Raw genomic sequence first — 27,832 nt, 5'->3', positions numbered from 1 at the left:
AAAGTCACAGCCATTTGATCTTCGAACTTGACCCGACAGTTGCTTACAAACTAGCATAAGTTTGTTAAAATCGGTTCAGCCATCTTTGAGAAAATTGAGCGCGTATAAATATCTTCGAAAAGTGCACACACAGACATTTTCCGATCTCGTCGAACTGAGCCGAATGGTATATAACACTAAGGGTCTCCGAGGTTCAAAAGTCGGTTTTTCCAGCAATTATGATACCTTTATATAGAGAAAGGCAAAAAGTGTGTGTTTTCTGACCTTGTTGGTTAGTGGGTATATAAATCCCTAGACCCCGGTTTCCGGTAATAGTGAAGAAAGGCTCCAAAATTTTCACTTCGATTTCTCAGCAACGGTTAAACCGATTTTTACAAATCATGATTCAAACTAAAGCTCTCAGATATTGTGGAATTTCACCCAGTTTCGTCTTCCGGTTCCGAAATTATTGGGCGATGAGTATCAAAACTTTCAAACTGTCATACAAAGTGATGCAAAACCGGCACGCATCGGTACGTTCTGGTACGGAAGAAGAAAACTACACTGCATAGCACACAGCGTGCTTTATTCAATTTTGTATAGCGTGTTAGTAGGATTGCCACATTTAAATCTATATTAACTTGAAATATCTGTTTATAAATTGAAAATGTTATGTTAATTTTAATGTTTTTTAATCAAAATTTAATTGAAAAGAAAATTCTAGACAGAATCTTCCAGTGAAATTTTTGGGAATATAAGTAATATGAAAAAGACATCATTATGCCACTACGTGGATTAAAACAGGTTTTTTAGTTATGGGTTTTGGGTTAATTAGTTATGGGTTTTGGGAGATGTTTTCAATATATAAATACACAAACAATATTTATGATGACACGCCAATTTATTTATCAACAGGTTAATCTACTCGTTGCTCGCTATCAGTAAACAAAATGCACTAACCTCAATCACACTACGCTCAGTACAACCCCTATAAAGGTACTAAATTCAATAAAATTTATTGTACTTACATATCGAATAGCACGAAAGATAAAATATAATACTTATTTCTAGAATAAGTGGAATCCAAAACAGTACTGGTGAACTATTACGAATAAACCTCTAATTCCACAGAATGCCCGTCCAACCACGTCCTCCACTTTCGGCACCTGGAAGTTCAAAAAACATTTGATTTCGCTTAAAAATAAAAACGACAATCAACGAATAGATTACCTTTCGCAACATTGTTCAGCTTTTGGGTTTCCTCTGGGCTCAGTTTAAGTATTGTGTTCAACACAGGAACTAGATGAGACTTTTCATCACCGCTGTTTAGGGTTAAAAACTGCAAATAAAGTTAAAAATGGATTTAATTTAATAAAATATCACGATTTGATCCGTAACAAACCTTGAATATCACATTCTTCAGATATTCGGAATTATGTACATGTTTTTCGCGTTCGATGGATCTCTCCTGGCGACGAACCTCCTCCTTCAGCAGCTCGTTGAGCTGCGTAAGCTTGGCCAGATCCTGTTCGGCTTCCGCCAGCAGTGCCGTCAGATGTCGCACACGACTTTCCTGCTTGGATAGTTTCTCTTTAGTTTGCTGTAGCTCTGCGGTCGGCGAAATCGACCGCGCTCCGGAATCCTCCGCAGTATCAAACACGGAAGCATCGTCGAAAGAGGAATTCAGCAGTTCATCTAGCGGTATCAGGTCCCGGTTCGAACGGAGGCGATTATTATTTTGACTAGAGTTGGAAACTTTGCGATTCCGTTGGAGCGCTGTGCTGCTGCTGGTGCTTTCCGAACCTTCACCTTCTTCGCGTTCCATCAAGAGTAGACTAATTTTCTGTTCGTCCGAAATGTGCTGGCCTCGTTGGACGATGGAATTATTGTTCCGAGAATCGCCGCTCGGGGTTTCGGTGGTTTCCCGAGCAGATTTACCGAGCTGCAAGCGAAGATTTTCCATGTCTTTGGAGTACTTTTCCTGCGCATCCTCAACCTGTTTCTTGTAGCAATTGACCAAGGTTTCCGTTTGTATCCGTTGCGTTCGCAACGCTTCCTGATGGGCAAGATTGTTATTACGATTCTCATCCAGCAGGGACTCGTTCTGTAGACGAGATTCTTCCAGCAGTTCGCGAAGCTCTTTGCACCGACTCTGAAGTCGAGTTTTATCTTCCTTCAGCTCTTCGTTGCTTCTGCTCAGATCCGTCAGTTGTTGTGTGATCTGTTTCAGTTTGTTCTGTTCGAGTTCTAATGTTTTCTGAAGATTTTGCACTTCCTCTTCTAGTTCCCGCTCTTTACCGCTGTCTTTATTTTGGTTTTGCTTCAGAACACTTTGTGCGCGAATTTTGTAACTGGTGAATTCGGTTTTCACATCTTCAACTTCCTGTTCCTTCTCCTTGAGACGACATTTCAGTTCTGCCGATTCACTTTCTACGCTGTACACTTGCTTCAGCAGTTTACTTTTTTCGATTTCCAACATACTGTTAGCTTTTTCTTTTTCGTTCACTGCGTCCGCCAGTTCGGATCGATTGGATTCAAGCTCCAGTTTGATTTGCTCGTATTCAAGCTTTAGTTGAGCCAACTCGACGTTTGTTTCGCCACGTTGATGTTCACTCATTCGCAGTTTTTCCTGCTGCAAATCAACGTTCTTTTTCAATTCTTGCGCGTGCGATCGTTCGGAGGTTAAACTTTGCTCCAACAATCCGATCTGACTTTTCAGGCTTTTGATCGTTCCCTCTTGGGTTTCGATGGTTCCTTCCAGCTCACTGACCTGCACTTTTTTCGATTCCAACTTTTTGTTCAGCTCGGACGAAGATTTCTCGTAGGCTTCCATTTCCAGACTCAGTACATTCGCCTTTTTGACCGCCAACCGGGATCGTTCAACCTCCGCTTTCAGGTCTTTCTGTGCTTCCAATTCGTCACTCAGTTGCTTTTCTTTTGCTTTCAATGCGGTTTTCAGTTTTTGATTTTCGACGTCGATGTCTTTTTTCGCTAAGTTGAAAGCTTCCTTCTCGCGTTTCAAACTTTGCAGCTGTTCTCGATACTCCCGAATCGTCGACTCCAGGGAGGATTTGTCCTTCTTGCTGTTATCGACTTCCGTGCGGACCTGGTTCAGTGTTTCAATCTCCTGTCGTTGCTTTTCCAGCTGTTCTCTAAGTACTGCCAGTTCCAACTCTGACTGGTCTTTATTCTTCCGTTCCGCTTCCAGTTCGTCCAACAGTTTATCGTACTCCGCTTGAAGCGACTGCAAATTCTTCCCCAACGAAACCGGTTCCTTCTCCTTCTCGTACTTTTGCAGCAGTACCGTCTGTTCAGCGACTTTTTTCTTCAACTTTACGGCCAACGAACGCAGTTTGTTGTACTTTTCCTCGAAGCTATCGTCAATCTCGCGCAGTCGAGCACATTCCTCTGCTCGCGAAATTGTCGAGGTGGACATGACGTCACTTTGAGTGTCAAAATTTCGATCTCGGTCGCGGTAGGTGTTTATTTCCGCTTCCTTTTCGGCTACAGCGCTTTCCAGTTCCTGAAGACGCACCCGGAGCTGCTCAACTTCCGGGCTGTTCAGCTCGTTCAGTTTTTGCTGCAGAGCAGTTTTTTGGGACTCCAGTTCGGAAATTTTCGACAACTGTAACGAGATAACTCCGCCACGTTCTTTCAGAATTTCATTGATTTCTTTGAGTTCCGACAATAGTTCACTGTTTTCCATCTTGACCAGTTCATACTTTGATCGAACGGTGCCTAGTTCTTCGCGGTCAACCAAACTTTCGTGGCAGAGTTGTTCGTGGCTCACCTTTAGATGTTTGTTTTCGTTAGCCAAAACATCGTAACTACTTCGGAGGGTTTCAAAGGCCATATTGGATTCTAGGATTTTTGCTTCCAGCTTTTCCTTTTGGGTTAGGCTCTCTTCAAGTTTCGTTTCATGTTCGGAAATATTTTCTTGAAGTGTTGCGGTTGCAAACTGCACTTTATCTAACTCGCCATGAAGATCTGCCGTCGTCGCTTCTAGTTCGGCAATCTTTTTCTCCAACTCATTGTGTTGTAGACTCTTTGCATTTAAAGCTTCCGTTTTAGTACTCAATTGATTTTGGAGGTCAATCAGACGTCCTTCGAGGTCATTGGCCGAGTTTTGTTTCAGTAGATCAATACTTGCCTCTGCTGACTGTAGCTTTTGTTCCAGTTGTATCAAAAGATTTTGCCTGTCTTCGAGCTCACCATTCTGTGTTTGATATCGTAGTTGAAGATCAGAGAATTCTTTTTGAATAGCTGTCAAACAAGCTTTGCTTTCTTCGTGCCCTTGACATTCTTGCGAAAACTTTTGCTCATAGTCGGAGATTTGAGCTTTCGTAGCTTCCATTTCTTGAAGCTGACTTTTGCAACGTTCCTGGATCTCTTCAAAGGCACTACTACTTGGAAGCTCTTGAATTTCCTGGGAAAGTTTTGCATTCACAAGCTCCAAATTGATTTTGATCTGTTCGAGTTCTTTTAAACGTTTCTCTACCACATCCGAATTAGAGTCACCAGTCAATTGGTCTATTTTGGCTAGTAGTTGTTCATTAGTGTGAAGTTCTTTTTGTAACTCCGCTTCTTTGCTAGCCAACTGCCGAAGCAAATCAGTTTTTTCAGACTCCATTCTTTCCAGTTTCGTGTTGCATTCAATTATTCCACTTGATAATTTTTCAATTTGTTGCTTTTGTTCGTCAACCGTTTCCCTATTATTTTGCAGTATTTCACTATTTTTAGCTTGCTCCAGCTTAAGGCTTTCTGCCAAATCCGAAACCTGAAATTCTAAAGATTTCACATCTTCCAAATGTTTGCCATTATCAGCAGCCTTGATTTGATCTGCCCGAGAGCATCGGTCCGTTAAGGTAGCAATTTTTTGCATCAAATCATTTCTTTCTCCAACCATCACTTCGTTTTGCTGGGAAAGCTCTTCAATCTGTTTGCAATAACTGGTGCACTGTTCCTGCAGACCGACAGTTTCCTTCTCCATAGCCTGTGTTTGGGCAAATAGCACATTGGATGCATTTAGCAATTCTTTCTGCCACTTCGGTACTTGTTCCGAGTACTCCTTCACAGTTTTCATCAAAATTTTTCTATCCGATTTCAGCAGCATTATTTTAGCGGAAATCTCCTGCACTTTATTTTTGTACAATTTCAACTTGCGAACTAGTTTTTCCTCTTTTTCCGAGGGAACGGTTTCGTTGTTGGTGACCTTGGAGAGTTCTTTTTCTAGACTGGACTTCTCCTGTTCGATTTTCTGACTGTCAGCAGCGATTGTTTTCAGCCGTTCCTCCATCGCTGTCAGATTGCCCAGGAGTTCGTCATTTTCATCGGTCAATCGTTGTATCTGTCGTTTTAGTGCTTCGTTCTCGTCAGAATTTTTCTCCAGTTTATCTCGTAGCATCGAGGCTCCATCTAGCTCCCGTCTGGAACTGGCAACGATCTTTTCCAACTCATCCACCCGGATGGTAGTTTGCAATTTGTGTTCGGTCAACGAATGCACCATCTCCTGCATTGCCTTTAAACATTCCTTATCGGCAATCTTTTGCATTTCCGCTTGATCTAACTGCTCTCTCAGCTTTTTGTTCTCTTCGTGACATTCTTTAAGAAAATAAATGACTCATTGAAACGGTGATAAAACAAATAATAAAAAAAACACTTTCTCACCATCTTTTGCCTGTTTAGCCTTTTGGGCGATACCAAGCAAACCACGACACTTTTTCACCAGATCCTCACGACTGAGGTTATCGAAAGGGCTAGCAGTGACCTTTTTCCCATTGTTCTTGTTTTTTGGGGAGAAAAAATAAAATTCAAATTAAAAATCGTCATTCAAGGCTGTTGACATCATCACTTTATCACGAAGTTTAATTTTTTGCACTACTTTACCTGTTCTGCTGACGATTTTTCTTCCATCCTTTTAAATGAGGTTTCTGTTGATTTCACAATCAGACGATAACACGATTGAAAAAGATAGTCTTAGCACATCATTGAAGACAGTGAAAGCTAACCAAATCACTTGAAATTTCGGAAAAAAGTGAACTTGATAACAAAAGGAAATTTGCCAACTTTCATCCACTTTGCCAGTACAGATGCATCGGTGCACGTAATTGACGTTTCTTCGTATTATAGCAAAGTGCATTCAAAGCAGGGTTCGGCAAACTCACCGAATGTACACTGCTAAAAAACGACTCTTTTTTTAAAATTTGTTTCTCAAATTACATTTCAAGTACGCTTCCTTTGTGCTTAAAAATTTTAACGCATGAAAAAGTGTGTCGTCATATGGCTCAATCAAATATCATCACATTTTAATCTTAAGTGCAGACATGTTGATATCGAATATTTCGAACATAAGACGAAAGTGTTATAACATGTCAACCGTTATTTGATGATGCGCATTTCAAGTTTTTTTTTATTTATATTTTTTTGACTCATAAAATGCTTGCGTTTTCAGCTAATGGAATCAAAATTATTCTATTCTTTTAAGGTTTTGAAAATTGGTGAAAAAGAAAACTAGACATCACATAACATATATGAATAAGTAAACTTGAATAAACTATATTTAGCACATTTTTAAGAATCTTATATATAAATGATGAAATTTCAAATTTTTATGCACCTCTTATGAAAATGCATTCTATACGAGAATTAGGTATAAAACTGTTAAAATATTAGCTTTTTCATCAGTTCATATGCATTTGTATGACAAATCGACTGTAAGTGTCAAGCGAATTGAAAACTAAAAGTCATACATTTGAAATTTATCTGCTGTTTGGTGGGTGGAATTTAACGTCAACGTTGTTGAGTGTGAGAAGTTACCTTCTATGATAAGAGTTACTTACTCTAAATTAGAGTTTAACGTTAGAATGCGTTTTTATTCGAGAGATCAGTCTAAAAGTCGTGATAACCATTTGTAGCAACAGGCGCCATCTTTTGTTCGTGGGATCGTGTACTTTTGTTTATCTGTATCTGTTGCTAGGGTGAGTCGTCTAACAGAAACGATTTTGTGTCTGCAAAAACCGGAATGATAAACTGTGCCATAGTTAGTTGTGCCATCGACGCAGATATTGTGTCCAGGAGTGCTCCATATTGTGCTTCGTTTTATGTTTTTTCTTCAAGCACATCAGGGAAATAAAAATACGTTCATCACGTTCAACGTCCAGAAGGCAAGAGAGCCATCGATTCATTTTATTTACATATTTTACAATTTGTTTTTGTATGTTGGTATGAACCCTGTCAAATGCTATAAGAGTTCGTTCGCAAATATTACACACTGAACCCTGATATTACAACTCCTTTCCCCTTTAAAATAAGTGGATAATACATTTTGAGCAAATAATTCGAATGTATAAATATAGTAACAATAATTTCGACTGCCATATTTTGAAAGCATATTACATGCCAAATTAATTTTCAATTATGAACAAAAAAATTAAGCGATTGATAATGAATTCTTCAAAATCTATATTCGTCAATAAATGACAAAATGGTGCAACTCCAGTTGATTATGAACGACTGATTCGGATGTTTGTTTTTCACTCGTTGTATCCATTGCCAAAAATTCACTATCAGCCGAGATACAGGCAGCATTGGCTACGGATTCAAGCTTCGTTATTTGCAAGTGTCATGATACATTTGTATCGTTTCGCCGGAGGCCTTTGCCTGTACACTTTTTTGAAATCACATTTCGTTGCGAACTGCTATCGGACACTTGTCATATCACACAGTTTCTAGTTACACAAATAATGAAGCTTGTTAGAATTAGTCATCACAGTTGTTGTTGACTGTTGCTTAAATTACACAAACAAAATGGCGTTATTGCTTGAAAATAATATTGTGTAAATACTTTTCTAGGACTTTTCCTTCCTAATTAATGAATAGTTTAGGGCACATCCTTACTTTTTAATAGAAAATTTAATAACAGAACATTGATTCCATAATTGAAACTCTGTTTGTATTATTGTACACCGCGAGCTAATGTTTTTTAATCCTCGTCGCCATTTTCATGTTTTTTCTTTAAGTCCATCAGAGAAATAAAAATACGTGATGGACGTATTTTTATTTCTCTGATGGACTTAAAGAAAAAACATAAAAATGGCGACGAGGATTAAAAAACATTAGTTCAACGTCCAGAAGGCAAGAGAGCCATCGATTCATTTTATTTACATATTTTACAATTTGTTTCTGTTTGTTGGTATGAACCCTGTCAAATGCTATAAGAGTTCGTTTGCAAATATTACACACTGAACCCTGATACTACACTTCGGAATGGCAACGAATGTGCTCAAGTGTGTCATTTATGAGAAGTAAGTGTCTGAATGGTCCCTGAGCATTACTGACATGTGTGTTAAGGTTTCATTGACATACTACTCAAAACGACCGCCACTTGATATGATGTCTCGAAGTTAGAAATCAATTGTAAACGAAATGATAAATAAACACAGTAGGGTCATTTTAGGTATTGAGTGTTAATTACCTAATATTTATATACGATATACTCAGAAAAGCAGGAAATTCTACGCAAATTTGAAATATGTGAAAAAAATTCACTCAAAATTTGAATGCTAATTACTAAATTTTTGGCTCATGTACAAATAAAGCATTACACAGTAAATCTACTATTTACCCAAACATCGTTTCCAGTGAAAAACATCAAGTTTGAGTAACTAAGGAGTCTGAGGTCTGGATATAAATTCTGAAACCGAATTTATGAATTAAATTCTCAAACTGAATTCAGGAGTTAAGTTGTGAAACGGTGTTCAGAAATTACATTCTGGTTCAGAAATCAGTTCAAAATTCAGGTTAGATGTCCAGATCTAACATTTAGTTCTAGATTCCCGATCTAAAATTAATATTCTGTTTTAGAATTCTCAAGTTGAAATCCTCAATCAGAAATCTGGTTTCAAATATATAATAAAAATTAAGTACCTAATTTCAGCTCAAAAATCTAGTCAAGAAACCAGTTCCAGAATTAGGATTTAGTTCTTGAGCCATAATTTTAATTTCTGAATTTGTAATCTGGAACTAAAACCTGAAACAATGCCCCATGTCAGAAAGTTCAAAATTCAAGTGGACCAGAATCAAGTTCTGTGTAAAGCACAAAAGGAAATGATCGATTTTCGATTATGACTTTCCTTCAACACTCATCCTGCTGAAAATTAGGACTGATATCCCGTAGAAAAGTAAACCATTGATTTTACAGCATAGACAATTGATTTACAATTAGATCTATGGGTTACAATACATTTTATTGTATCTTGACAAGATTTTTTTTTCAATTCCAACGATTCAATGTATTGTTTCTACGATTCACAATTGAATTTATTGTACACGTGATGTACGCGCTGATGCATACGTCCCATCGGCAACATAATTCACCATAGCAGAACGAGGCAACCCCGTGAGTGTGAAGAACCATGGCAACCTGGATGCAGAGCATAGATGTCAGTGAGTATGTTGTACATAAGAATCAAGATAAATAAAACTGAAGTACAGCATAAAGAAGGATAGTTTGAATTGAAAGATTTGTGCTAGTAAAAAGACAAAAATTACCGTGGAAAAGGTGCGAGAATTACTGAAGTTAGATAGAATTACTGTAAAAATTTAGTTATTTAGGGTGGTCCGAAATCGAACAAACTTAAAAATTAATAATGGTTGGACCAAATCCAAACCCAGAAAACCCTGAAAAGTCAGGATATAATTGCGCGGCTTGCAATCGTCCGGACAATGAAGAGTCGCAAATGGTATTTTGTGATCATTGTGAGCGATGGTATCATTTTGGTTGCGCCGGTGTTACAGCGGAAATAAAGGACGTTTCGTGGTGCTGTCAAAAGTGCGTTAGTATAGGAACCGGCGATTCGAGTTCGGACGGTCTAAACGAGGAGTTGGAAAAGCTCGAGCAGGAGAAAAAGAAACAGAAAAAGGCACTCAAGAAGGAAAAAGTTTTGCATCAGAAGCGCTTGGAAATGCAACAGGAGCTTTTCGAGATGCGTCAAACGTTGGAAAAGGAAAAGAGGGAGATGGAATTGGCGTTCGAAAAGGTACAGATAACGAAAAGGATCGCTGCTGAAGAAGCGCATCAGAAAAAGCTGGACGAAATGCGGACGGAAATGGAAGGAAAGTTGAAACAGTTGCAATTAAAACGGAAAAACGAGTTAGTTAAAGAAAAAGACGTTCAAAAGGATGAAATAGGAGGTGAAGGAGCGGGAAGCTCGAAAATGGTAACGCGTAAACAGACGCAACCGGAGCCTGCAGCATCAGGAAAAGAGCCCGAGAAGAAAAAGTCGGGGAATAAAAAGCCTGGAAAAGTGGATCCGTCGTCAACTAGCGTGAGCGAATTTAGAGGAGCATACCGCAAACATTCGACACCGAAAGCAACCGGAAAGTTCGTCGAAAAATTTGTTAAAGGACCGGATACTCTGCCGGACAGTTTCATGTTTGGTAACGCGAGCAATAAAACACCAACCGGACATCCAGAAGTTCCCAGGAAGAGCGCCAAGGTTATGCGTAAGCTAGGGAAAGTCCAAGAGTCGGAAAGCGAAGAAAGTGCCGAAGAAGAAGAAAAAGAAGAGTCGTTCGAAGAAGATGAGCGTAGTACCGGATCGGAGCAAGAGAGTTCAGAAGAGGAGGAAGAAGGTGGCGAAAGCGGACAAGAGAGTTCGGCAAATTCCGAGAAAGATGAAAGGAAAAAACGATCGTCTCGAAAAGTTGATCATTCGAAACGGGGCGAACATCGTGAGCCGACTAAAGCACAGTTGTCCGCTCGGCAGTTTTTGTCCAGGAAGTTACCTACGTTTTCCGGAAATCTGGAGGAATGGCCGATGTTTATCAGCAGTTATGAGACGTCGACGGAGGCGTGCGGCTTTTCCAATGTCGAAAACCTGGGGCGACTTCAAGAGTGCCTAAAGGGTGAAGCGCTAGAAGCGGTGAAAGGCAGACTGCTTTTGCCGAAATCAGTTCCGAACATCATTGAGACCCTACGTATGCTGTATGGACGACCAGAGCGCCTACTGAACATGCTGCTAGCGAAGGTTCGCAACACAGCACCGCCGAAGGCTGATCGGTTGGTAACTTTCATAGGGTTCGGAGTGGTAGTCCAACAACTTGCCGATCATTTGGAAGCTACCGGACTAACTACGCATCTGGTGAATCCGATGCTCATTCAAGAGCTAACCGAAAAGCTACCCGCAGGAACACAGCTGGATTGGGTGCGGTACAGAAGAAGAAGCAAGGTGGTTACACTGCGAACGTTATCGAATTTTCTTACGAGTATCGTACAAGACGCAAGTGAAATCGTGGCATACGGAGAATCATCCGGAGCTGCGGAATATGGATCTAGAAAGAGCAAAACGAAGACCAGAACAAATGAAGGATTTTTGCATGCACACGACGCATTGGAAAGTAGACACTCAGGTCTATCAGTGAAGGAGAGAATACCGTGTAGAATCTGTGGTGGACTGAATCACCGAATTAGAAACTGTGACAAGTTTGGAAAACTGTCTCTCGTCGAACGCTGGGAAGCTGTCCGTAAATGGCAGCTGTGTCAACTGTGCTTGAACGAACACGGAGCGGCTAACTGTAAGCTTAGTTTCCGTTGCGACATCGAAGGATGTAAAGATCGTCACAATCCTCTGCTACACGCGGTGAGATCGTCTACCGGTTCAAACTGCAACATCCATTCTAGCCAACCGAAGTCTTCCGTAATCTTTCGAATGATTCCTGTTACGTTGTACTGCGGAAAGTTTGCAGTAGATACGATCGCGTTCCTGGATGAAGGCTCGTCGTACACTCTGGTGGAAAAGGAGTTGGTCTGTCGGTTGGGAATTAATGGTGCAACGCAACCGCTACGCGTGACATGGACTGCAGGAGTCTCCCGACTTGAAAAAGATTCACAGTGCGTGAATTTCCGCATCTCTGCGAAAGGATCAGCTCAGCGTTTTCTGATAAAAGGCGCTCACACGGTAGAAAGTACGAGCCTGTTTCTTATTTCACGAGGTTAGAACGATTGAATCGATGGTGGAGCCGCAGCGGTTCTCGAAGTGGAGGGTTTTAGTTCGAACGCTGGCGTGTGTCTTCAGATTCATCACGAATTGCAAGCTGAAGAGAAAGGGATTGCCGATAGAAGCGGTTCCGACTAGCGCGGTGTTCGAGAAAGTGGTAAAAAAAGGCGCGCGATCGAAGATTGTACCGTTGAAGCGCGAAGAGTACCAAAAGGCAGAGGCGTATCTTTGGAGGTCGGCTCAGGCTGATTGCTTTTAAGACGAAGTCAGGACGTTGAAGAAGAACCGACATCTATCGATTGAACAGTATCACCAACTGGAAAGGGCCAGTAGTATTTACGGTTTGAGCCCGTTTTTGGACGCCGAGGACGTGCTACGTATGGAGGGTAGAGCAGCACGAGGATCGTCGCTGCCATTCGAACTAAAGTTTCCGATTATTCTACCGAAGAAGCATCCGGTCACTGATAAGCTGCTTGATTATTATCATCAACAAGTAGCTCACGGGAACGCGGAGACTGCCGTAAACGTGATACGCCAACGTTTCTACATTCAGGGACTGCGCGCAGAGCTGAAACGTATCGCAAGGGACTGTGTGTGGTGCAAGGTGCACAACTGTCGACCGTCGACCCCCAGAATGGCTCCACTTCCGGAATCGCGTGTTACGCCGAATCTTCCGGCATTCAGTCATACCGGCGTAGATTATTGCGGGCCTTTGACAGTAACTGTTGGCCGAAGATCTGAAAAACGATACATCTGTCTATTTACGTGTATGACGACGAGAGCAGTACATCTTGAGGTAGCGCACAGTCTGACAACTCAGGCATGTCTGATGGCTATACGGCGTTTCGTGTGCCGTAGAGGGAAACCGCTAGAGTTCTACTCGGACAACGGTACGAATTTCCAAGCAGCAAGTAAAGAGATCATGCAGCAGATTGGGACCGATTGTGAAAACGAGTTTACCGATTCCAGGACACGCTGGAATTTCAACCCACCCAGCGCACCTCACATGGGCGGGGTTTGGGAGCGACTTGTTCGCTCCGTAAAAGCAGCTCTAACTGTATTCGACGATGGTCGGTCATTGACCGATGAAGTACTCCTAACGACTATTGCAGAAGCCGAGGACCTGATCAACTCTCGGCCTTTAACTTATGTTTCTCTGGAGCCGGAACTAGAAGAAGCATTGACCCCGAATCATTTCATTCGCGGTGTCGGTGCTATCAATGCAGAGTGTTTCATCCCGTCGACAAGCGAAGCCGAAGCACTCCGTGATCGATACAAACGATCGCAACGACTAGCAGATAAGCTGTGGATACGGTGGGTGTCCGAATACCTGCCGTCGATCAACCGACGGACGAAGTGGCACTCAGAGGCATTAACATTAGGTGAGAAGAATTTATTCAAAAATGTTTTAATGTTTATTGAACTTATTGAAACTTGATATCACAGGAAATTGAAAAGCGCACCGCTGCAACTAACCTGAAAAGAAAGAGGAAAAAGGGAAAACTATTAATGTAAGTAAGCAAATGAAAGTGAAGAAAAGTGAATTAATAAGATTATTGTTTTCGATTATTTTATTTGAATAAAAATAGTTTTAAGCTGCTGCAAATCGCATTAAAAGCACTGCTGTAAAAATTTAGTTATTTAGGGTGGTCCGAAATCGAACACGTGACGTTCAAACAATATATAAACTGTACATTTGATTGTTTTCCAAGAAAACATGTATGAGAAAATTGTATGATTTGAATTGTTACGATACTTACCTATACATTCTATTGTTCACAATTAATTGCATAGTGTATAACAGTGCAATCTTGAGTGTAATTAAATATTTCTCATTGGTCAAAGCAAAATTGTGGAAGGTTTTGTAACAACAAATCGTATTTTTTTCTACAATATTTTTTTTATTCGGGATGTTCCTAACTACCTCAACACCGTCGTCGGGATTACGGTAAAGTAGTACAACTCGAGATATTCACGATTAAGTTCTTCCCGTACTTGTACAGAGTAAATTTTGAAAAGGCGCCAAAAGCAATACACCTCAAAATAAAGACATAAAACAATCGACTTTGGAACCCAGAGATGTCATTTATACAGATTTATCTGTATTATACAGATTTTTACATACTCATACAGAATACAGATTTGATACAGATTTCCTAAATTAAATACAAATCTCGCAAAAAGCAAAATAAAAACTTTTTCGTATGAGCAATCTATTAGTATTTGATTGCAGTGACGAGAATCAAAGTCTTGGTCTCTTTGAATTTACCATTCTACAGCCATAATGTTTTGGAATAACATCTTTTAACATCATTTTATTGTTGAAATTTAATTTTATTAGTGAATACAGATAAATACAGATTTTTTATAGAGAATAATACAGATTTCCTATGAAAATATCTGACATCTCTGTGGAACCCAAAAAAGAATAACCTAATAAAAAGCCTTCAGTTTAAAAAAAAGTGTATTTCTCAGTGTACAGCTCCTTGCTATAAAAAAGAAAAACCTGCCGGTCGAAATACTTCTATAACAATAATGTAAACAATCTGCCACTATTACAAAACAGCTGATGAAGTGCACAGAGGACTTGAAGAAACATAACAAAATTTTTTTTTTCAAATTTCGGAAATGCGCCTAAAACGACTGCACAATTTATAAGAATGTTTAGTTCTTTCGATAGACTAAAAAAGCGCACTCCAAATGAAGGAATAAACCGTAGAGAATATATTTCGCTACTCGTGGATGAATACTACGAGACCAACAATTTAGGTAAGTACACCCGAGTCCGTAGTTCTTACTACAGGAACTAACAGTATTTTATTTCTTATTTACAGAGGCTCAACAGCAAGTCACTGCTAATTTGGCCAATTTTGCGTACGATCCTATCAACTGGAATTTTCTGAAGAGCTCTAAGGCCCACGAACTGTTTGTAGAAATTTTGAACTGCTCTATAGATCTATCGTTACTGATACACGCAGCAGCTGGAATTTGCAATCTTTGTCTCGATACCGAATTCTCTGAGTATGTAAGGCGCGGAGGAGTTTTGAAGCAAATTAAATTCCTTATCGGAAAATACAGTAAAAATACCGAATTGATCGCTCATTTGCTAACAATTTTGATCTATTTGAATAACGAACCCATCGAGGACGATTTTCGCCAGTTGTGTGAGACGCTGAGGACAGGAAGCAATAGGTTGATAACTAATTTGGTGAATGTTTTTATGGAAGATTATGTTACTTCAAAGTAGACGATTATTTAGCAATCAAAAAGTTCTAACTTTGTGTAGAACTTTCCGCGAAGAAGACTTACTCCGATTCGCCGAATTCACCGGTGACAGCAATCCAATTCATCAGCATAAAACAGCACAGCATAGATTCGTGAACGGTGCCTTACTGAATGCTGTGACAGCAGGAATAATCGGCAGTAACTTTCCTGGCCATGTGGTCACCTCGCAGGAGTTTCGCTTTCCGAAACGATGCCGACTGGACGAGGAAGCGGTGTTCACGGTGAAGGTCGAAAACCTTCGGAAGATCGTCAGCGTTTCTTACTATTGCAAACAAGGTGGACAGACTGTTTTCGTTGGTAGCGCAAAACTGTTTGCGATGAAGTTGTAGCCATTATGAAATGTTTAAGTAAACAGCGTAGTAAATTTGTTGATTCTGCTTGGCTTTAGATTTGATGACATCATTTGCTTGATAAGCTGATTACATTTAACTCTTGACCATTGTTGAATAAATAGGTTTGCCAAGGAAGCTATAATTATGTTTTGAGAAAATCTCATCTCTAATTCTCTCTTCGCTTCTATGCTCAAACTTGACATAAATTTGAATCCATTGAATTCGTTTCACCAAATATTGCATTAAGTTCAGAAATGTGAGTCAGTTTTTGACCTTAACTTAGTGAAACAACTTTCTTCAAAACTTTGCATAAGCAACTTCCAAGGAAACAAAACAAACACTCGAGCTCGGCTTCGACGGTTGGCGGGTGAATAGTTTTCTCTACTGCGACTGCCACTGCTCAGCTCAGTTCACGTCCGACGTCAAAATGGTTCACAAGATTCGTGCCGTGATCATAATCATCAAACTAACCTGCCTGGTAGGAATTTGTTTCGTCCAAACGACAAATTGCCAAAAAGTGAGAACGAGAAAGACTAAACATGTCAACCTTGAGTCAAACGCCGTTGTACCGGTGGAAAACGTACCGTGTACCTGTGCTATTTTTCTTACCGGACAATTCAACAAGTATAACCGTACGGAACCACCGCGAGGGAACCCAGGAATACAACTTGAACTGATGCAGAACTATCCCTGTAATAGTGCGGGAAATAAGCAATGCTCGAATCGCTGCCTTGATGCCATTTTGAAACACTTGCCTAATTCGCCGGCACTGATATGCGGCACCATTGACCGGGATTGCTATCGAGAGCGCGCCTATCTGTTCTATCAGAACTGTGCGCCACGATGGATTAACAGCAATTTGTCAGCCGGAAGGGAGTTTTGCTGTGAAAACGATCGACCGATGCGGTGTACGAAAATGGCTGCCTTGATACGAAAATCGTTACTGGCAGGTAACACAACCAAAACGAACGACGACGACGACAACGACAACGGTGATGATTATCCAGAAGAGTCGGTAGAATAAAGAATTGTGATATTTACTGTGTATGAAGCAAAATAACTCATCGTGAGGTACTACAGAAACTCCGTTTGTATTGCGTAGTTCCTTCAGTGATTTTTTAACAGTAAAGAAAATGTTTGTATTGCTCTTAATTAAACATTAAGAGTTATTTCACTTAGAACTGAATCATCTGTCCCTTTCGCTTCTTGTCGCCACCCAGCTCGAAATGTTTGCAACGCTTCAGAGGGGCTTGTTTGCGGTATTTGCACTCGACGCATTCCATTCGCAGTACAATCTTTTTGGTGGTCTTAGCCTACAGGAGAAAACCGTTGTTAGATGTTGGATATTGCTGAAAAAAACAAACAGAAATGGCAACTTACCTTCTTCCTGAAGATTGGCTTAGTCTGACCACCGAAACCCTTTTGTTTACGATCGTAACGGCGACGACCCTGGGAAGCTTGTCGTTCTTTAGACTTCTTGTACTGCGTTACCTTGTGAACTCGGTGAACTTTGCACTTCTTGCAATAAGTTCTGCGCTGCTTGGGAACATTCACCTGTGAGAAATTAAGAAAACAAGAATTTTGTATTATTTTAATCAACATAACCTCCGGTTTCAATTTATGGTAAAATACTTGAATGATCACATCTATTTCACAACAAAATAAGCCTGTTTCGATAAATAACTAGGAGCCAATTTCGTGATGAATAACCTTATAAATCACTAGCAACAGACTTTGGTTTGATTTATTAACTTTTAAATGAGAAATAATGGAATAATCAAATCCACACGTACCATTTTCAATGTCTTCGTCGGTTCAGTTACAAACGAAAAGAGAGTGCAGGAAACGAAAACTGTCAAATGGAGCTGTTCTGTCAGGCTGACAGTTTCCGGTTCGTATAAGGAAAGAAAATTATTTCGTACGATTTAACTATCAAGCGAGAATTGAGTTGTGCTGCTCTCTTCTGGTGAGCATTTGGCACGGGAGTGGTACAGTGGGAAAAAATCTTAAATCCACCCAGAAAAATATTTTGTTATATCAGCCTGGTATACACTCAGACAAAAAATATATGGAATTTCATAATGATATCGTATAGTTTTTAGCCACAAGAATATCGTAAGCGAATCCCTTCACGAAAATTGGAATTCCAATAAAAAGCCTTACGAAATTTTTAGAAGTGAGTGAGTGCGGAATCGAAACAACAATTTGTTGCAAACTCTGGACTAACACAGACATATAAACACATCGAACCAGAAAAAATCTCACCTCATCCCGCACGTTTCCTCTTGAACCTTTTAAATCCCTGTTAAACTTTGCTAAGCTTTCTAATCCGAATCAAATTCCAGATGAGTTAACTGAGATTGAGCTGAAGTTTCCTACTGTACGTTTGCTCGCAAAGAAGTATGTCGCTAATGATTTGTTGGTGCAATGTGAGACCTGGATATTAAGCGGCCTTTACACGAGACAATATTATTGTCAATACCAGGAGTATTGACAATACTTTTGATCGTGTAATGGAAACTTCATTGGATTGACGAAAATATTGTCAAAAAAAATCAAAACTGATCATCAATCCAACAATACTTTCTCTCCAGAAGGAAACTGTTAAATATGTGCAATAATCTCTTCTCTCTATATTTTAATATTTATTTGCAAAATTTGAAGCTCCAAACGCTTGATTTTCTCGAAAAATGTGGACTCAAGTTACTAAGTCAATTGGATTGACGGTATTGACAATACTTTGGATTGACAATAATATTGTCACGTGTAAGGGCTGCTTTACGGTTCTCACTCTAATGTACGATTCAGACGATCCGTCCTCTTCCGTCACCGTCACCGAAACGTCAGCGTCCGTAAAAATTAGTTTAATACTTTCTTTACCGGAACGTTCACACGCTCCGTCCGTTAAGAGGTTCCATGACGGTGACGTTACGTGTGAATGTCTCCATAAGAATGCATGTAATTAATGTTGACGGTAACGGAGGTTGACTGTGATGGAAGGAGACGGATCGTCTGAATCGTACATAATCCAGAGATCAGAGATGCCAGGTAAAAATCCCAAATATCTTCAGGCAGGGTTACAGTAAATCTGAATAAAATGTCTACAGGCTTCAATTTATCTGCAAAGTTTGACGAAAGTCTTCGAAAAACTCGATTTACATAAACAATGTTTGCAGCACTGTATAAGAAATCTGCAATTTTGCAGACAAATCTGCAGATTTTTTTAAAAGCTTTTGTAAAGATATTTTGTGTTGCAGACTTTCGTCAAACTTTACAGACTTTTAAAATGGCCGCACTGTTTTGTTTTTTGCTCGATAAGTTAGTTTTGTGTTTCATACTTTATAGAGAAATGATATCTCACAGACATTTTTTCGGATTTACAAACTTTTGAAACTCTGTCTGAATATATTTGGGATTTTTTCCAATAATAAATAAATTTTTTCAATAAAAAATTGAATTCTGAATATTCCATAGCTTGAAAAAAACATGGAACGTGTAACATTCTTGAAAAGCTGCGAGACGAACAGAAAAAACAGCTCCCTAGTTGATGTTTAATGATTAGTTGTTTTTTTTTCAGTTTTCAACATTTTCCCAATGAAAATTTTCACATCAGCTGATGTCCAGCAGCTACTCCAACACACAGGGTTGCTGAGTGGGGAGGGGTAAAGGGAGGAATCCCCCGGGCCCAGACTTTTTAAGTGACCCGGAAATTCTAAGATTTAAATTTTTTTCATTCTTCATTCCAAATAAAAAATCTAAACAAATTTGATTGCGAATTATTTTGTTAAATTAATGTACTTAAAAATCTCTTGATGCAATGTTATTCCCATGCTCACAATGTTTTTTAATTCCCATGTTTAGGGTAATACTGGAGTCCCCCCCCGAGTCCGAATTTTCGTTCGGCGGACCTGGGCAACACATTCACACTTGGAGTAGACCATTTGCTATTCGAAAAAAAAACAAGCTCTTGTTAAAACCGCAAATGCTGTTTTCGCCGTTATCGCTATACGAATCTTAAAGGAACATCATTTTATTTGCAACAATGTGCTAAAGAAACTGATATTTCGTTTATTAGACGAATACAAATTAACGACTTTATGACTCGTATAGTAGTTCTTTAGGGGATTTGGTATCTGTACGTCAGCTTAGCGATTAATGTTGTTAATGTTTAATGTTGGTGGCGTTAGTACTTGAAAATAAACTGCTAACGCACTTGTAAGGCGAAGATGAAATGTAATCGTCCATTCCTTTAGTTGGAGTATAATTACAATAAAGTAAGTCGCTTAACTTTTACATTAACATATTTGTAAAGTAAGGGAGAATTTAATAACGTTAATAATTCCACTGTCAATCGGATTCATCGATCCGCACGTTTGTGTGCTGACTTTTATTTAAATTCAGATGAAAGATTTTTAGTTTTATATACTATGTTATTCCGAAAATCTAAAGTTTTCATGATATCTAGAACAAGTTAAGGACCCATAAATTCCACCTTCAACTGTGGAAATTTGCTAAATAGCGCACCTTGATTTGCATTTTTCATTTCTGCTGGTGGGTGAATGATGGGGTATTTTGTGGATTTTGTTTTACGGAAGATACTGCGCAGACAGCAAAGGTTCTACGAATTCAATGTGGTTATAATATGTACGAAACCTGTAAGACCTAATCTGCATAATAAAAAGTTAACGGTTCCGTTACTCAAGGAAACACTCCGTACTTCGAGAACTATTTTAGGCTTCCCTTTACTGGAGCGGACTTTCTGGACCGGACGAAAGTGATGAACGATGGCACGTCATCAGCTCATTCGCTGTAAATAAACACTAAGCAGAGAAAGAAATGAGGTAATTTATGAGTTAAAGTTTTATATCTCTGCTTCCGTTTTTTCGCCTCTCATTTCTTTTGTGCAATTAGACAGGGGTTCGTTGGTTATCGCTGGAAATATTATAATTCGACAGAAGGGAAAGGGTACGAAATGTAAAAACTAACGCACAGATTCGTTGATTTACAAAGAATTTTTATACAACGACAGTAAATGAAACTGTATCGCGAATAAAATTATTAGGTTAGTTTATTGGGTAAAAATATTAATCAGGACGAACTGTATTCCTTATTTTTTCATCTCTAACACCATCAAAATCGCCAAGTCGACTTCGCCTACTAAGATATGGCCGTCAACTGAATGATTGTGTTTAAACGGTGCATCTCTTCGTCGTTGTTGTCTCATTAAAAATCAAAATCCCTATTTGTTCAAATGCACTCTTTCTTCCACTGTCAAGTTGATGCTGCTTACGGTAATGCGATCGCACAATTGGTGACCTGTGCTGCAGTGCCGCTATCCGTCGGGGTCATCTTCCGAACGGGGAAGGCATTCCTTTCGCTCTCGTGAGGCTTTAATTGTGGATATTACGGGAGCTGTGTTTAGGGTAACAGAGGTATTTTGGCCACTTCATATATTTTGGCCCACCAAACAAACTTTATGGATTCAATCGATCTTAGGTAAGCCATGTTGCATCAGTTTGAAGCTTATCACATTAAATTAGGATTTTTCAAAGATATTAAAACATTTGGTGGATATTTTTACAAAGTGGGCCAAAATACCTCTGTTACCCTATTTGTTTATGAGTTCAACGTTTGCTTTTGTTGCTTGACGTTCGCGTGGGCCCATAATATTTGCAGAGTTAAAAAGTGAATTTTGATATTGTCACCTCCTATCAGATAAATCCGAGGTGTTATGAACAAAAAAATTTAGAAATTAAAAGTCAACATTTAAATTGGAATTTAGTAAATGTAAGTAAATTCAAATTTACTCGAAAAAAGTCTGCGGACTTCAAGTTCTCCGTAAAGAATGATGGTCGCAAAAGGTTTAGCGAGCAAAAAAAATAAAACATCGCGGCGATTTCAAAAGTCTGACAATTTTATCAACCGTCTAAGAAAAACATGACTTTTCTGTAACTAAAAGCGTTTTCCGTTCTAGCTGTAGCACCTCCCAGTTGTAGAAGCTGCTTTTCAAAATTTCAAAATTGTTTGAGGATGAGGTGCAAATTTCTAGTCCGACAGAAACTGTAGAAACAACCAGAAATTTCGTTTTTAAACTGCACTTTACCGATGTAGTGCAACACCCAGGCATAAATAAACGAAAATTATGTGATCAAAAACAGTAAGGGCATATTCAGTAGTGTTCTAGTTCTAGATTCATAATTTATGTCAGTTACAAAATTTAAATCTAAATTTTATAACAAGAAAAACTGGCAGCCCCAGCAGCGTTTTAAAGTGGTATTTCGGATGCCCAACAACGAAAAACCCGACGAAACTTGTAGAACAAAACGAACGCATGTATTTCGTAAGAAAGGAAATTATTATTAACTAGGAAACGGAAGCGTTGTATACAGCAACATACTCGACAGTGGTGTTACATTAAAGTAGGGGCTCACAAGGTTAATAGAGACGGTGAGTTCAAGGGGCTGCTCCATCAACACCCCTGCTCAGCCACTGCAATTCACCAGTCCGATCCCGGTGCAGTGTCGTCGAAATGCTGCAACTGGTAACCCTTTGGTCATCATATCCGCAGGCTGATCGGTCGACGGAAGAAATTTGAGTACAATGCTGCCACATTCGATTAAATCTCGCAGAAAATGAAACTTCACATCAACATGTTTAACACGTCCAAAATCTCGAGACTCCTCGGCGATTCGCATTGCAGATTGATTATCTTCATAAACGGAGATCGGTTGCTTACTGTTATATCCCAAATCAAGCAACAAACGATTTAGCCATATTTCATGGCAAACCACAGTACAAAGTGCTGATATCTCTGCCTCTGTTGACGAAAGAGCAACTGTCTGTTGTTTCCTGGTGATCCAGCCAACTGTACATCCAAAAACTTTAAAAATACCTCCACTGATAGAACGTCTATCAGATGAATCGTTTGCCCAGTCAGCATCCGAAAAGACTTCCAACAACGGTGCCGATTCATTCGCCCGGAAAACAAGACCGAAGTCCAACGATCCTTTTATATACCGTAGTATCCTTTTTAGATGAGTCCAATGTTCATCACTGGGGCAACTCTGAAACTGACTGAAGAAATTAACTGAAGCTGCTAAGTCCGGTCTAGTAGTTAATGATGCATATGACAAACAACCAACGAGTTCCTTAAATGGCTGCGTGGTACGATTATGGTCGTTTACTTTTAACTTCAATCGATTTTCAATAGGCGTTGAACAAGGTTTGCAATCTTCCATTTTAAATCGCTTCAGAACGTTCTCCAGATAATGGCGCTGATTTATCTTCATCACACCACCAACACGATTGTATTCCACGCGCATTCCAAGGAAATGTTTAATTTCTCCCATATCTGCCATCTCGAATTCATTAGATAAACAACTCTTTACAAGTTGCACAACTTTCAGTGTCGCTCCGACAATCACGATGTCGTCTACGTAAAGAACTATAATCACTCGAGTCTCTCCAGATCCACGAACATAAAGACATCGATCATTGGCGCTCTGCAAAAAGCCTAAACGGTCTTTCATAAAACTATGAAATCGACTGTTCCACGCACGAGAAGCTTGTTTAAGCCCGTATAAAGATTTTTCCAACCGACATACTTGATTATTCTCGACAACAAATCCTTCCGGCGGTACCATAAAAATTTCTTCTGTAAGTGTCCCATTCAAAAAGGCAGCACGGACATCCATTTGATGCACCACCATTTTATTCCGACAAGCAACTGCTAAAACCGTACGTAACGTGTCGAGCTTAGCAACAGGAGAGTAAGTTTCGCTATAGTCGAAACCAAACTTTTGGCTGAAACCTCTCGCCACTAAGCGAGCTCTATAGCGATCCGGCTCTCCATTCATGCCATGTTTTATTTTAAAAACCCACTTACTTGTAATCGGCTTTCGATCTTTTGGCAGCTCTGTAACAGTCCACGTCCTGTTTCTCTTCAAGGCTGCAATCTCTTCATTAACAGCTGCTTCCCATTTCGGCCAATCCTTACGTGTTTTTGCTTCAGCTAAAGTTCTCGGCAAATCTTCGACATATTCCATCGCATTCAACGCATATGCAGCATACTCCATTTCATAATCTGCTTGCCATATGGGAGGGTTCCGTTCGCGCACTGGTCTGCCTGTAATACGTGGTCCAAATGAATTATTCGTATTTTCATCGCTTGTCCCCGTTCTCAAGGTTTCTTCCAAAATATTTTCATTATCCATTTCTTCTTTGATAGACTCCGATTTTTCATTATCTCTTTCGACAATCGAAATCACGTCAGAAGCTCTGTCATCATTATATTTCAGAAAACTTTCACCGTACTCAGATTCAACAAAATCAACATCACGGACGTGTAATATTTGCCTCTTCGCTGGGTGCCACACTCGATAGCCATTATTAGCGTAGCCCAAGAATAAACCTTTCCACGATTTGGAGTCTAATTTGCTGCGTTGCTCTTTTGGTACATGTACAAACACGTTACAACCAAAGACTCGCAACTTTCTGACATCTGGTTTACATCCTTCCCACAGCTGATACGGAGTCATATCAGACATAATAGCGCTAGAGGGACTACGATTCAACAGATAAGCCGCAGTCTGCACCGCACAGGTCCAAAAACACTTGTTTATACCAGAGTCCTCCAACATCGCTCGTGCTCGTTCAACGAGAGAGCGGTTCATTCGCTCGGATACACCATTCTGTTCCGGAGTGTGTGCTACTGTCCACTCGATCTGAACACCGATTTGATTACAAAATTGTTGAAACGAACGGTTTTTATATTCACCACCGTTATCGCACCGCAAACGCGAAATCTTTTGCCCAAATTTAGCCGATACCAACGCAGCATATCGTTTGAAGCAATCGAGCACTTCATCCTTCGATTTAATCAAAAACACTATCACAAAGTGGCTCCAATCGTCAATGAAGGTGACAAAATATCTCATACTATCAATTCCAAGCGGTTTAATCGGCCCGCAAACATCGGAATGTACGAGTTCTAAAACACGCGACGATCTCGTATTATTAAGCATTCGAAACGGCTTTCGAGTCTGTTTTGCTAATACACACGGTTCGCAAACAATTACATTTTTATTCGATGTTTCACCTTCAGGCTTAAAACCAACACACATGCCATCATTTATTAACTTTTCCAAGCTTCGTGCATTCAAGTGGCCGAAACGCCGATGCCACAGTTCAAGATTTTCCGGCACACGCCCGAATGATAACAATGAATTATCGATATTTTCACGGTCAACGAACATATTTAAACGATATAACTTCCCGACGCGAGCACCCGTGGCAATCAACTTCGAATCATGAAATATGCCAACAGAATCCTTTTCAAATACTATTTTCATACCAGCTTCATCACATCTCATCACCGAAAATAGGTTACATCGAAGTCGGTGTTGAACAGTCGTTCGCACCGCACGCGTATAGCTCTTGGCTCCTGGAATTTTTTTCTGGCTACCTAGAGTTTCATTGATTCAAGGCTTCAGTCTTTTTCAAGGCTACCTGAATCACTAACTAAGTGACTAAGTGATACAAAGAGTGATATTAGAGTGACTAAGTGATACAAAGAGTGATATTAGAGTAACTAAGAAATTAATCAGCCTTTTTTAAGGCTAGCTAGGAGTCTAATCGAAGACTAATTTAGCCTAGTTAATTTAATTTAAAATTTCATTAATTTCAAAAATGCCTGCGTCCAACCGGAAAGGCAACAAGCCTAAGGCTAAAAATAATTCAATACGGAATAAATCACAATCCGTTATTCAACATTTTTCTAATAACATTCACGATCTTATAGAATCTGAATGTAAAAATAAAAGACAACGGACGGATTTCCCTTCCGCTGATCCTATGCCGTCTAACAATATTTACGAGATTCTTCCTGAATCCGATTGTAGCGACATAGAAGAAAATTCTTCAAAAATTCCCAAAATGGACGCTTGTCGTTCTGGGAAGAAACATCAATCTATGCCACCAGTGACGGTGATGATTTCCGACTTCAAAGCATTCCGTACTGAGCTTTCTACTTTTCTCCCGGAAGTAAAAGTCTCATTTCAAATCGGACGAAGAGGAGAATGTCGAGTCTTGGTGGATGGATTGGAAGATTACGAACGTCTTATTCGATATTTGTCCGAAAAACTTCATAAATTTTATTCATATGATATAAAATCAGACAGACCCTTCAAGGCTGTCTTGAAAGGATTATCAAATGATCAAAGTATTGATGAAATTAAAAATGAACTAAAAGAATTGCTTGGTTTTGCCCCTTCCCAAGTAATACTTATGAAAAAAAGAGCGAATGGTACTTCTAAACCACGCTCTGGAATTTCCCATGAACTTTACCTAATACACTTCAATCGAAGTGGTGTAAACAATTTGAAAACTTTAGAAAAAGTACGTTTCATTTCCCACATTAAAATTGATTGGGAACATTATAAACGGCATAATCGTATTGCAAACTTAACGCAATGTCGTCGTTGCCAAGGCTTCGGTCATGGAACCAAAAATTGTCATATGGATATACGGTGTTTGAATTGTGGTAAATCGCATTCGAAAGACGATTGTCCAATGAATGAAACCACTGATAAATTTTCATGTTCAAATTGCAATGGAAATCATAAATCCAATTATTTGAAATGTCCTGTCAGAGAAAAAATTTTAAACGCTCGTTCGCTTAGACAACAAGTCAAATCAACGACCTTAAATTTACAGAATATACCTGAAAATTCTTCTAAGGCACCTGCCAATTCGTCTTCTAACGAAAACAATTTATTGACAGGTAGATCGACCTCGTCATCGTCTTCTTCTAATGTCAGTTATGCTGGTATATTAGGTAGAAATCTATCACCTATTTCTTCTAATGTAAATAATCAAAACACAGGACCGCCTTGCAGTTCTTCTTCTAACGAAAACAATTTATTAATAGGTAGACCGGCCAAATCATCTTCTTCTAATGGCAGTCTACCTACAAATATTCCTTCAATGCCATTCGCTTCTTTAAATGAAGTCGATTTAGGCGATATAACTGAAAATAAAATGATCTACCTACAAGATCAACTTTTTCAAATGATCATCCAAATGAATTCGACTTCATCACTTTTTGAAGCATTTCAAATCGGATGGAAATTTGCAAATAATATTATAATGAATTTAAAATTTAACAGTGATGTTAAATAATTATTTGAATATTTTAAATTGGAATGCTCGATCTTTGAAATCGAGTGAAGATGAATTTTATAATTTTCTCAAAGTTCACAAAATTCATATTGCCATTGTGACAGAAACTTTTCTTAAACCAAATGTAAAATTGAAAAGTAATCCACATTATGTGGTTCATCGATTTGACAGGTTTACTGGAATTGGTGGTGGAGTTGCCATTTTTGTCCAACGGCAAATTAAACATCGAATTTTACCTTCTTTCAATACTAAAGTTATTGAAAGCTTGGGAATCGAAGTTGAAACCATTCATGGAATTTATTTCATCGCTGGAGCATATTTGCCATTCCAATGCACCGGCGAACAATTAAATTTCTTTAAAGGCGATTTGCAAAAACTTACAAGATATCGATCGAAATTTTTCGTAATAGGGGACTTAAATGCTAAGCATGTCCAGTGGAATTGTAGGCAAAATAACAGTAATGGTAAAATACTTCATAATCAACTCTCAGCTGGTTACTTTACAGTTCTTCATCCCAGTAATCCTACTTGTTTCTCTTCCGTGAAAAACCCGTCTACAATTGATCTGGTTCTAACAGATCAAAGTCACATTTGTAGTGAACCGATTACACATGCTGACTTTGACTCAGATCATCTTCCAGTAACATTCAGACTTTCCAACGAAGCTATAATTAATCCAATTAGTTCTGTTTTCAACTATCATAGAGCTAATTGGTTGGATTACAGATCTCACATTGAAAATCATGTGGATCATGAAACTATTTTAGAAAATTCTGCGGACAATTGACAATTGATAATTTGAATCATTATATTATCGAAGCTAGAAATCTTTCAGTTCCCAAAGCTCAAACTAAATTAAATTCTCCTATCATCGATGACAATCTTCAACTGCTCATTCGGTTGAAGAATGTTCGTCGACGACAATATCAACGTTCTCGTGATCCTGCTATGAAAAACATAGTTAAGGATTTACAAAAAGAAATTAAACATAGATTTACTCTTTTGCGAAATGAAAATTTCGCTAAAGAAGTTGAACAAATTAAACCATATTCTAAACCTTTC

The 27,832-nt window shown here is 39.2% G+C and overlaps 4 protein-coding genes across 4 annotated transcripts; 2 read left to right on the top strand and 2 right to left on the bottom strand.

The window, feature by feature from the left end:
* Positions 1-861: 861 nt before the first annotated feature.
* Positions 862-6,065, bottom strand: LOC131428531 (GRIP and coiled-coil domain-containing protein 2). Its single transcript, XM_058592532.1, has 5 exons — positions 5,866-6,065; positions 5,647-5,761; positions 1,382-5,580; positions 1,210-1,318; positions 862-1,145 (listed from the first exon to the last, which is right to left on the bottom strand). The coding sequence occupies exons 1-5, from the start codon at positions 5,890-5,892 to the stop codon at positions 1,099-1,101; spliced, it is 4,497 nt and encodes a 1,498-aa protein (XP_058448515.1). The 5' UTR covers positions 5,893-6,065; the 3' UTR covers positions 862-1,098.
* An 8,446-nt stretch (positions 6,066-14,511) lies between these two features.
* On the top strand, positions 14,512-15,632 carry LOC131432411 (armadillo repeat-containing protein 7). Its single transcript, XM_058598653.1, is given in 3 exon segments — positions 14,512-14,744; positions 14,810-15,212; positions 15,214-15,632. Coding segments are annotated over 3 exon segments (888 nt in total). The 5' UTR covers positions 14,512-14,635; the 3' UTR covers positions 15,590-15,632.
* A 290-nt stretch (positions 15,633-15,922) lies between these two features.
* Positions 15,923-16,670, top strand: LOC131432244 (follicle cell protein 3C-1). Its single transcript, XM_058598387.1, has one exon. The coding sequence runs from the start codon at positions 16,020-16,022 to the stop codon at positions 16,614-16,616; it is 597 nt and encodes a 198-aa protein (XP_058454370.1). The 5' UTR covers positions 15,923-16,019; the 3' UTR covers positions 16,617-16,670.
* Positions 16,660-17,475, bottom strand: LOC131432245 (large ribosomal subunit protein eL42). The gene is made up of 3 exons (XM_058598389.1): positions 17,386-17,475; positions 16,973-17,146; positions 16,660-16,905 (listed from the first exon to the last, which is right to left on the bottom strand). The coding sequence occupies exons 1-3, from the start codon at positions 17,386-17,388 to the stop codon at positions 16,768-16,770; spliced, it is 315 nt and encodes a 104-aa protein (XP_058454372.1). The 5' UTR covers positions 17,389-17,475; the 3' UTR covers positions 16,660-16,767.
* Positions 17,476-27,832: the final 10,357 nt, after the last annotated feature.

The sequence above is a fragment of the Malaya genurostris genome, chromosome 2 (assembly GCF_030247185.1).
Source record: "Malaya genurostris strain Urasoe2022 chromosome 2, Malgen_1.1, whole genome shotgun sequence".
NCBI classification, from domain to species: domain Eukaryota; kingdom Metazoa; phylum Arthropoda; class Insecta; order Diptera; family Culicidae; genus Malaya; species Malaya genurostris.
Note: the sequence above shows the minus strand (reverse complement) of the source record. Positions and strands in the feature narration are given on the sequence as shown.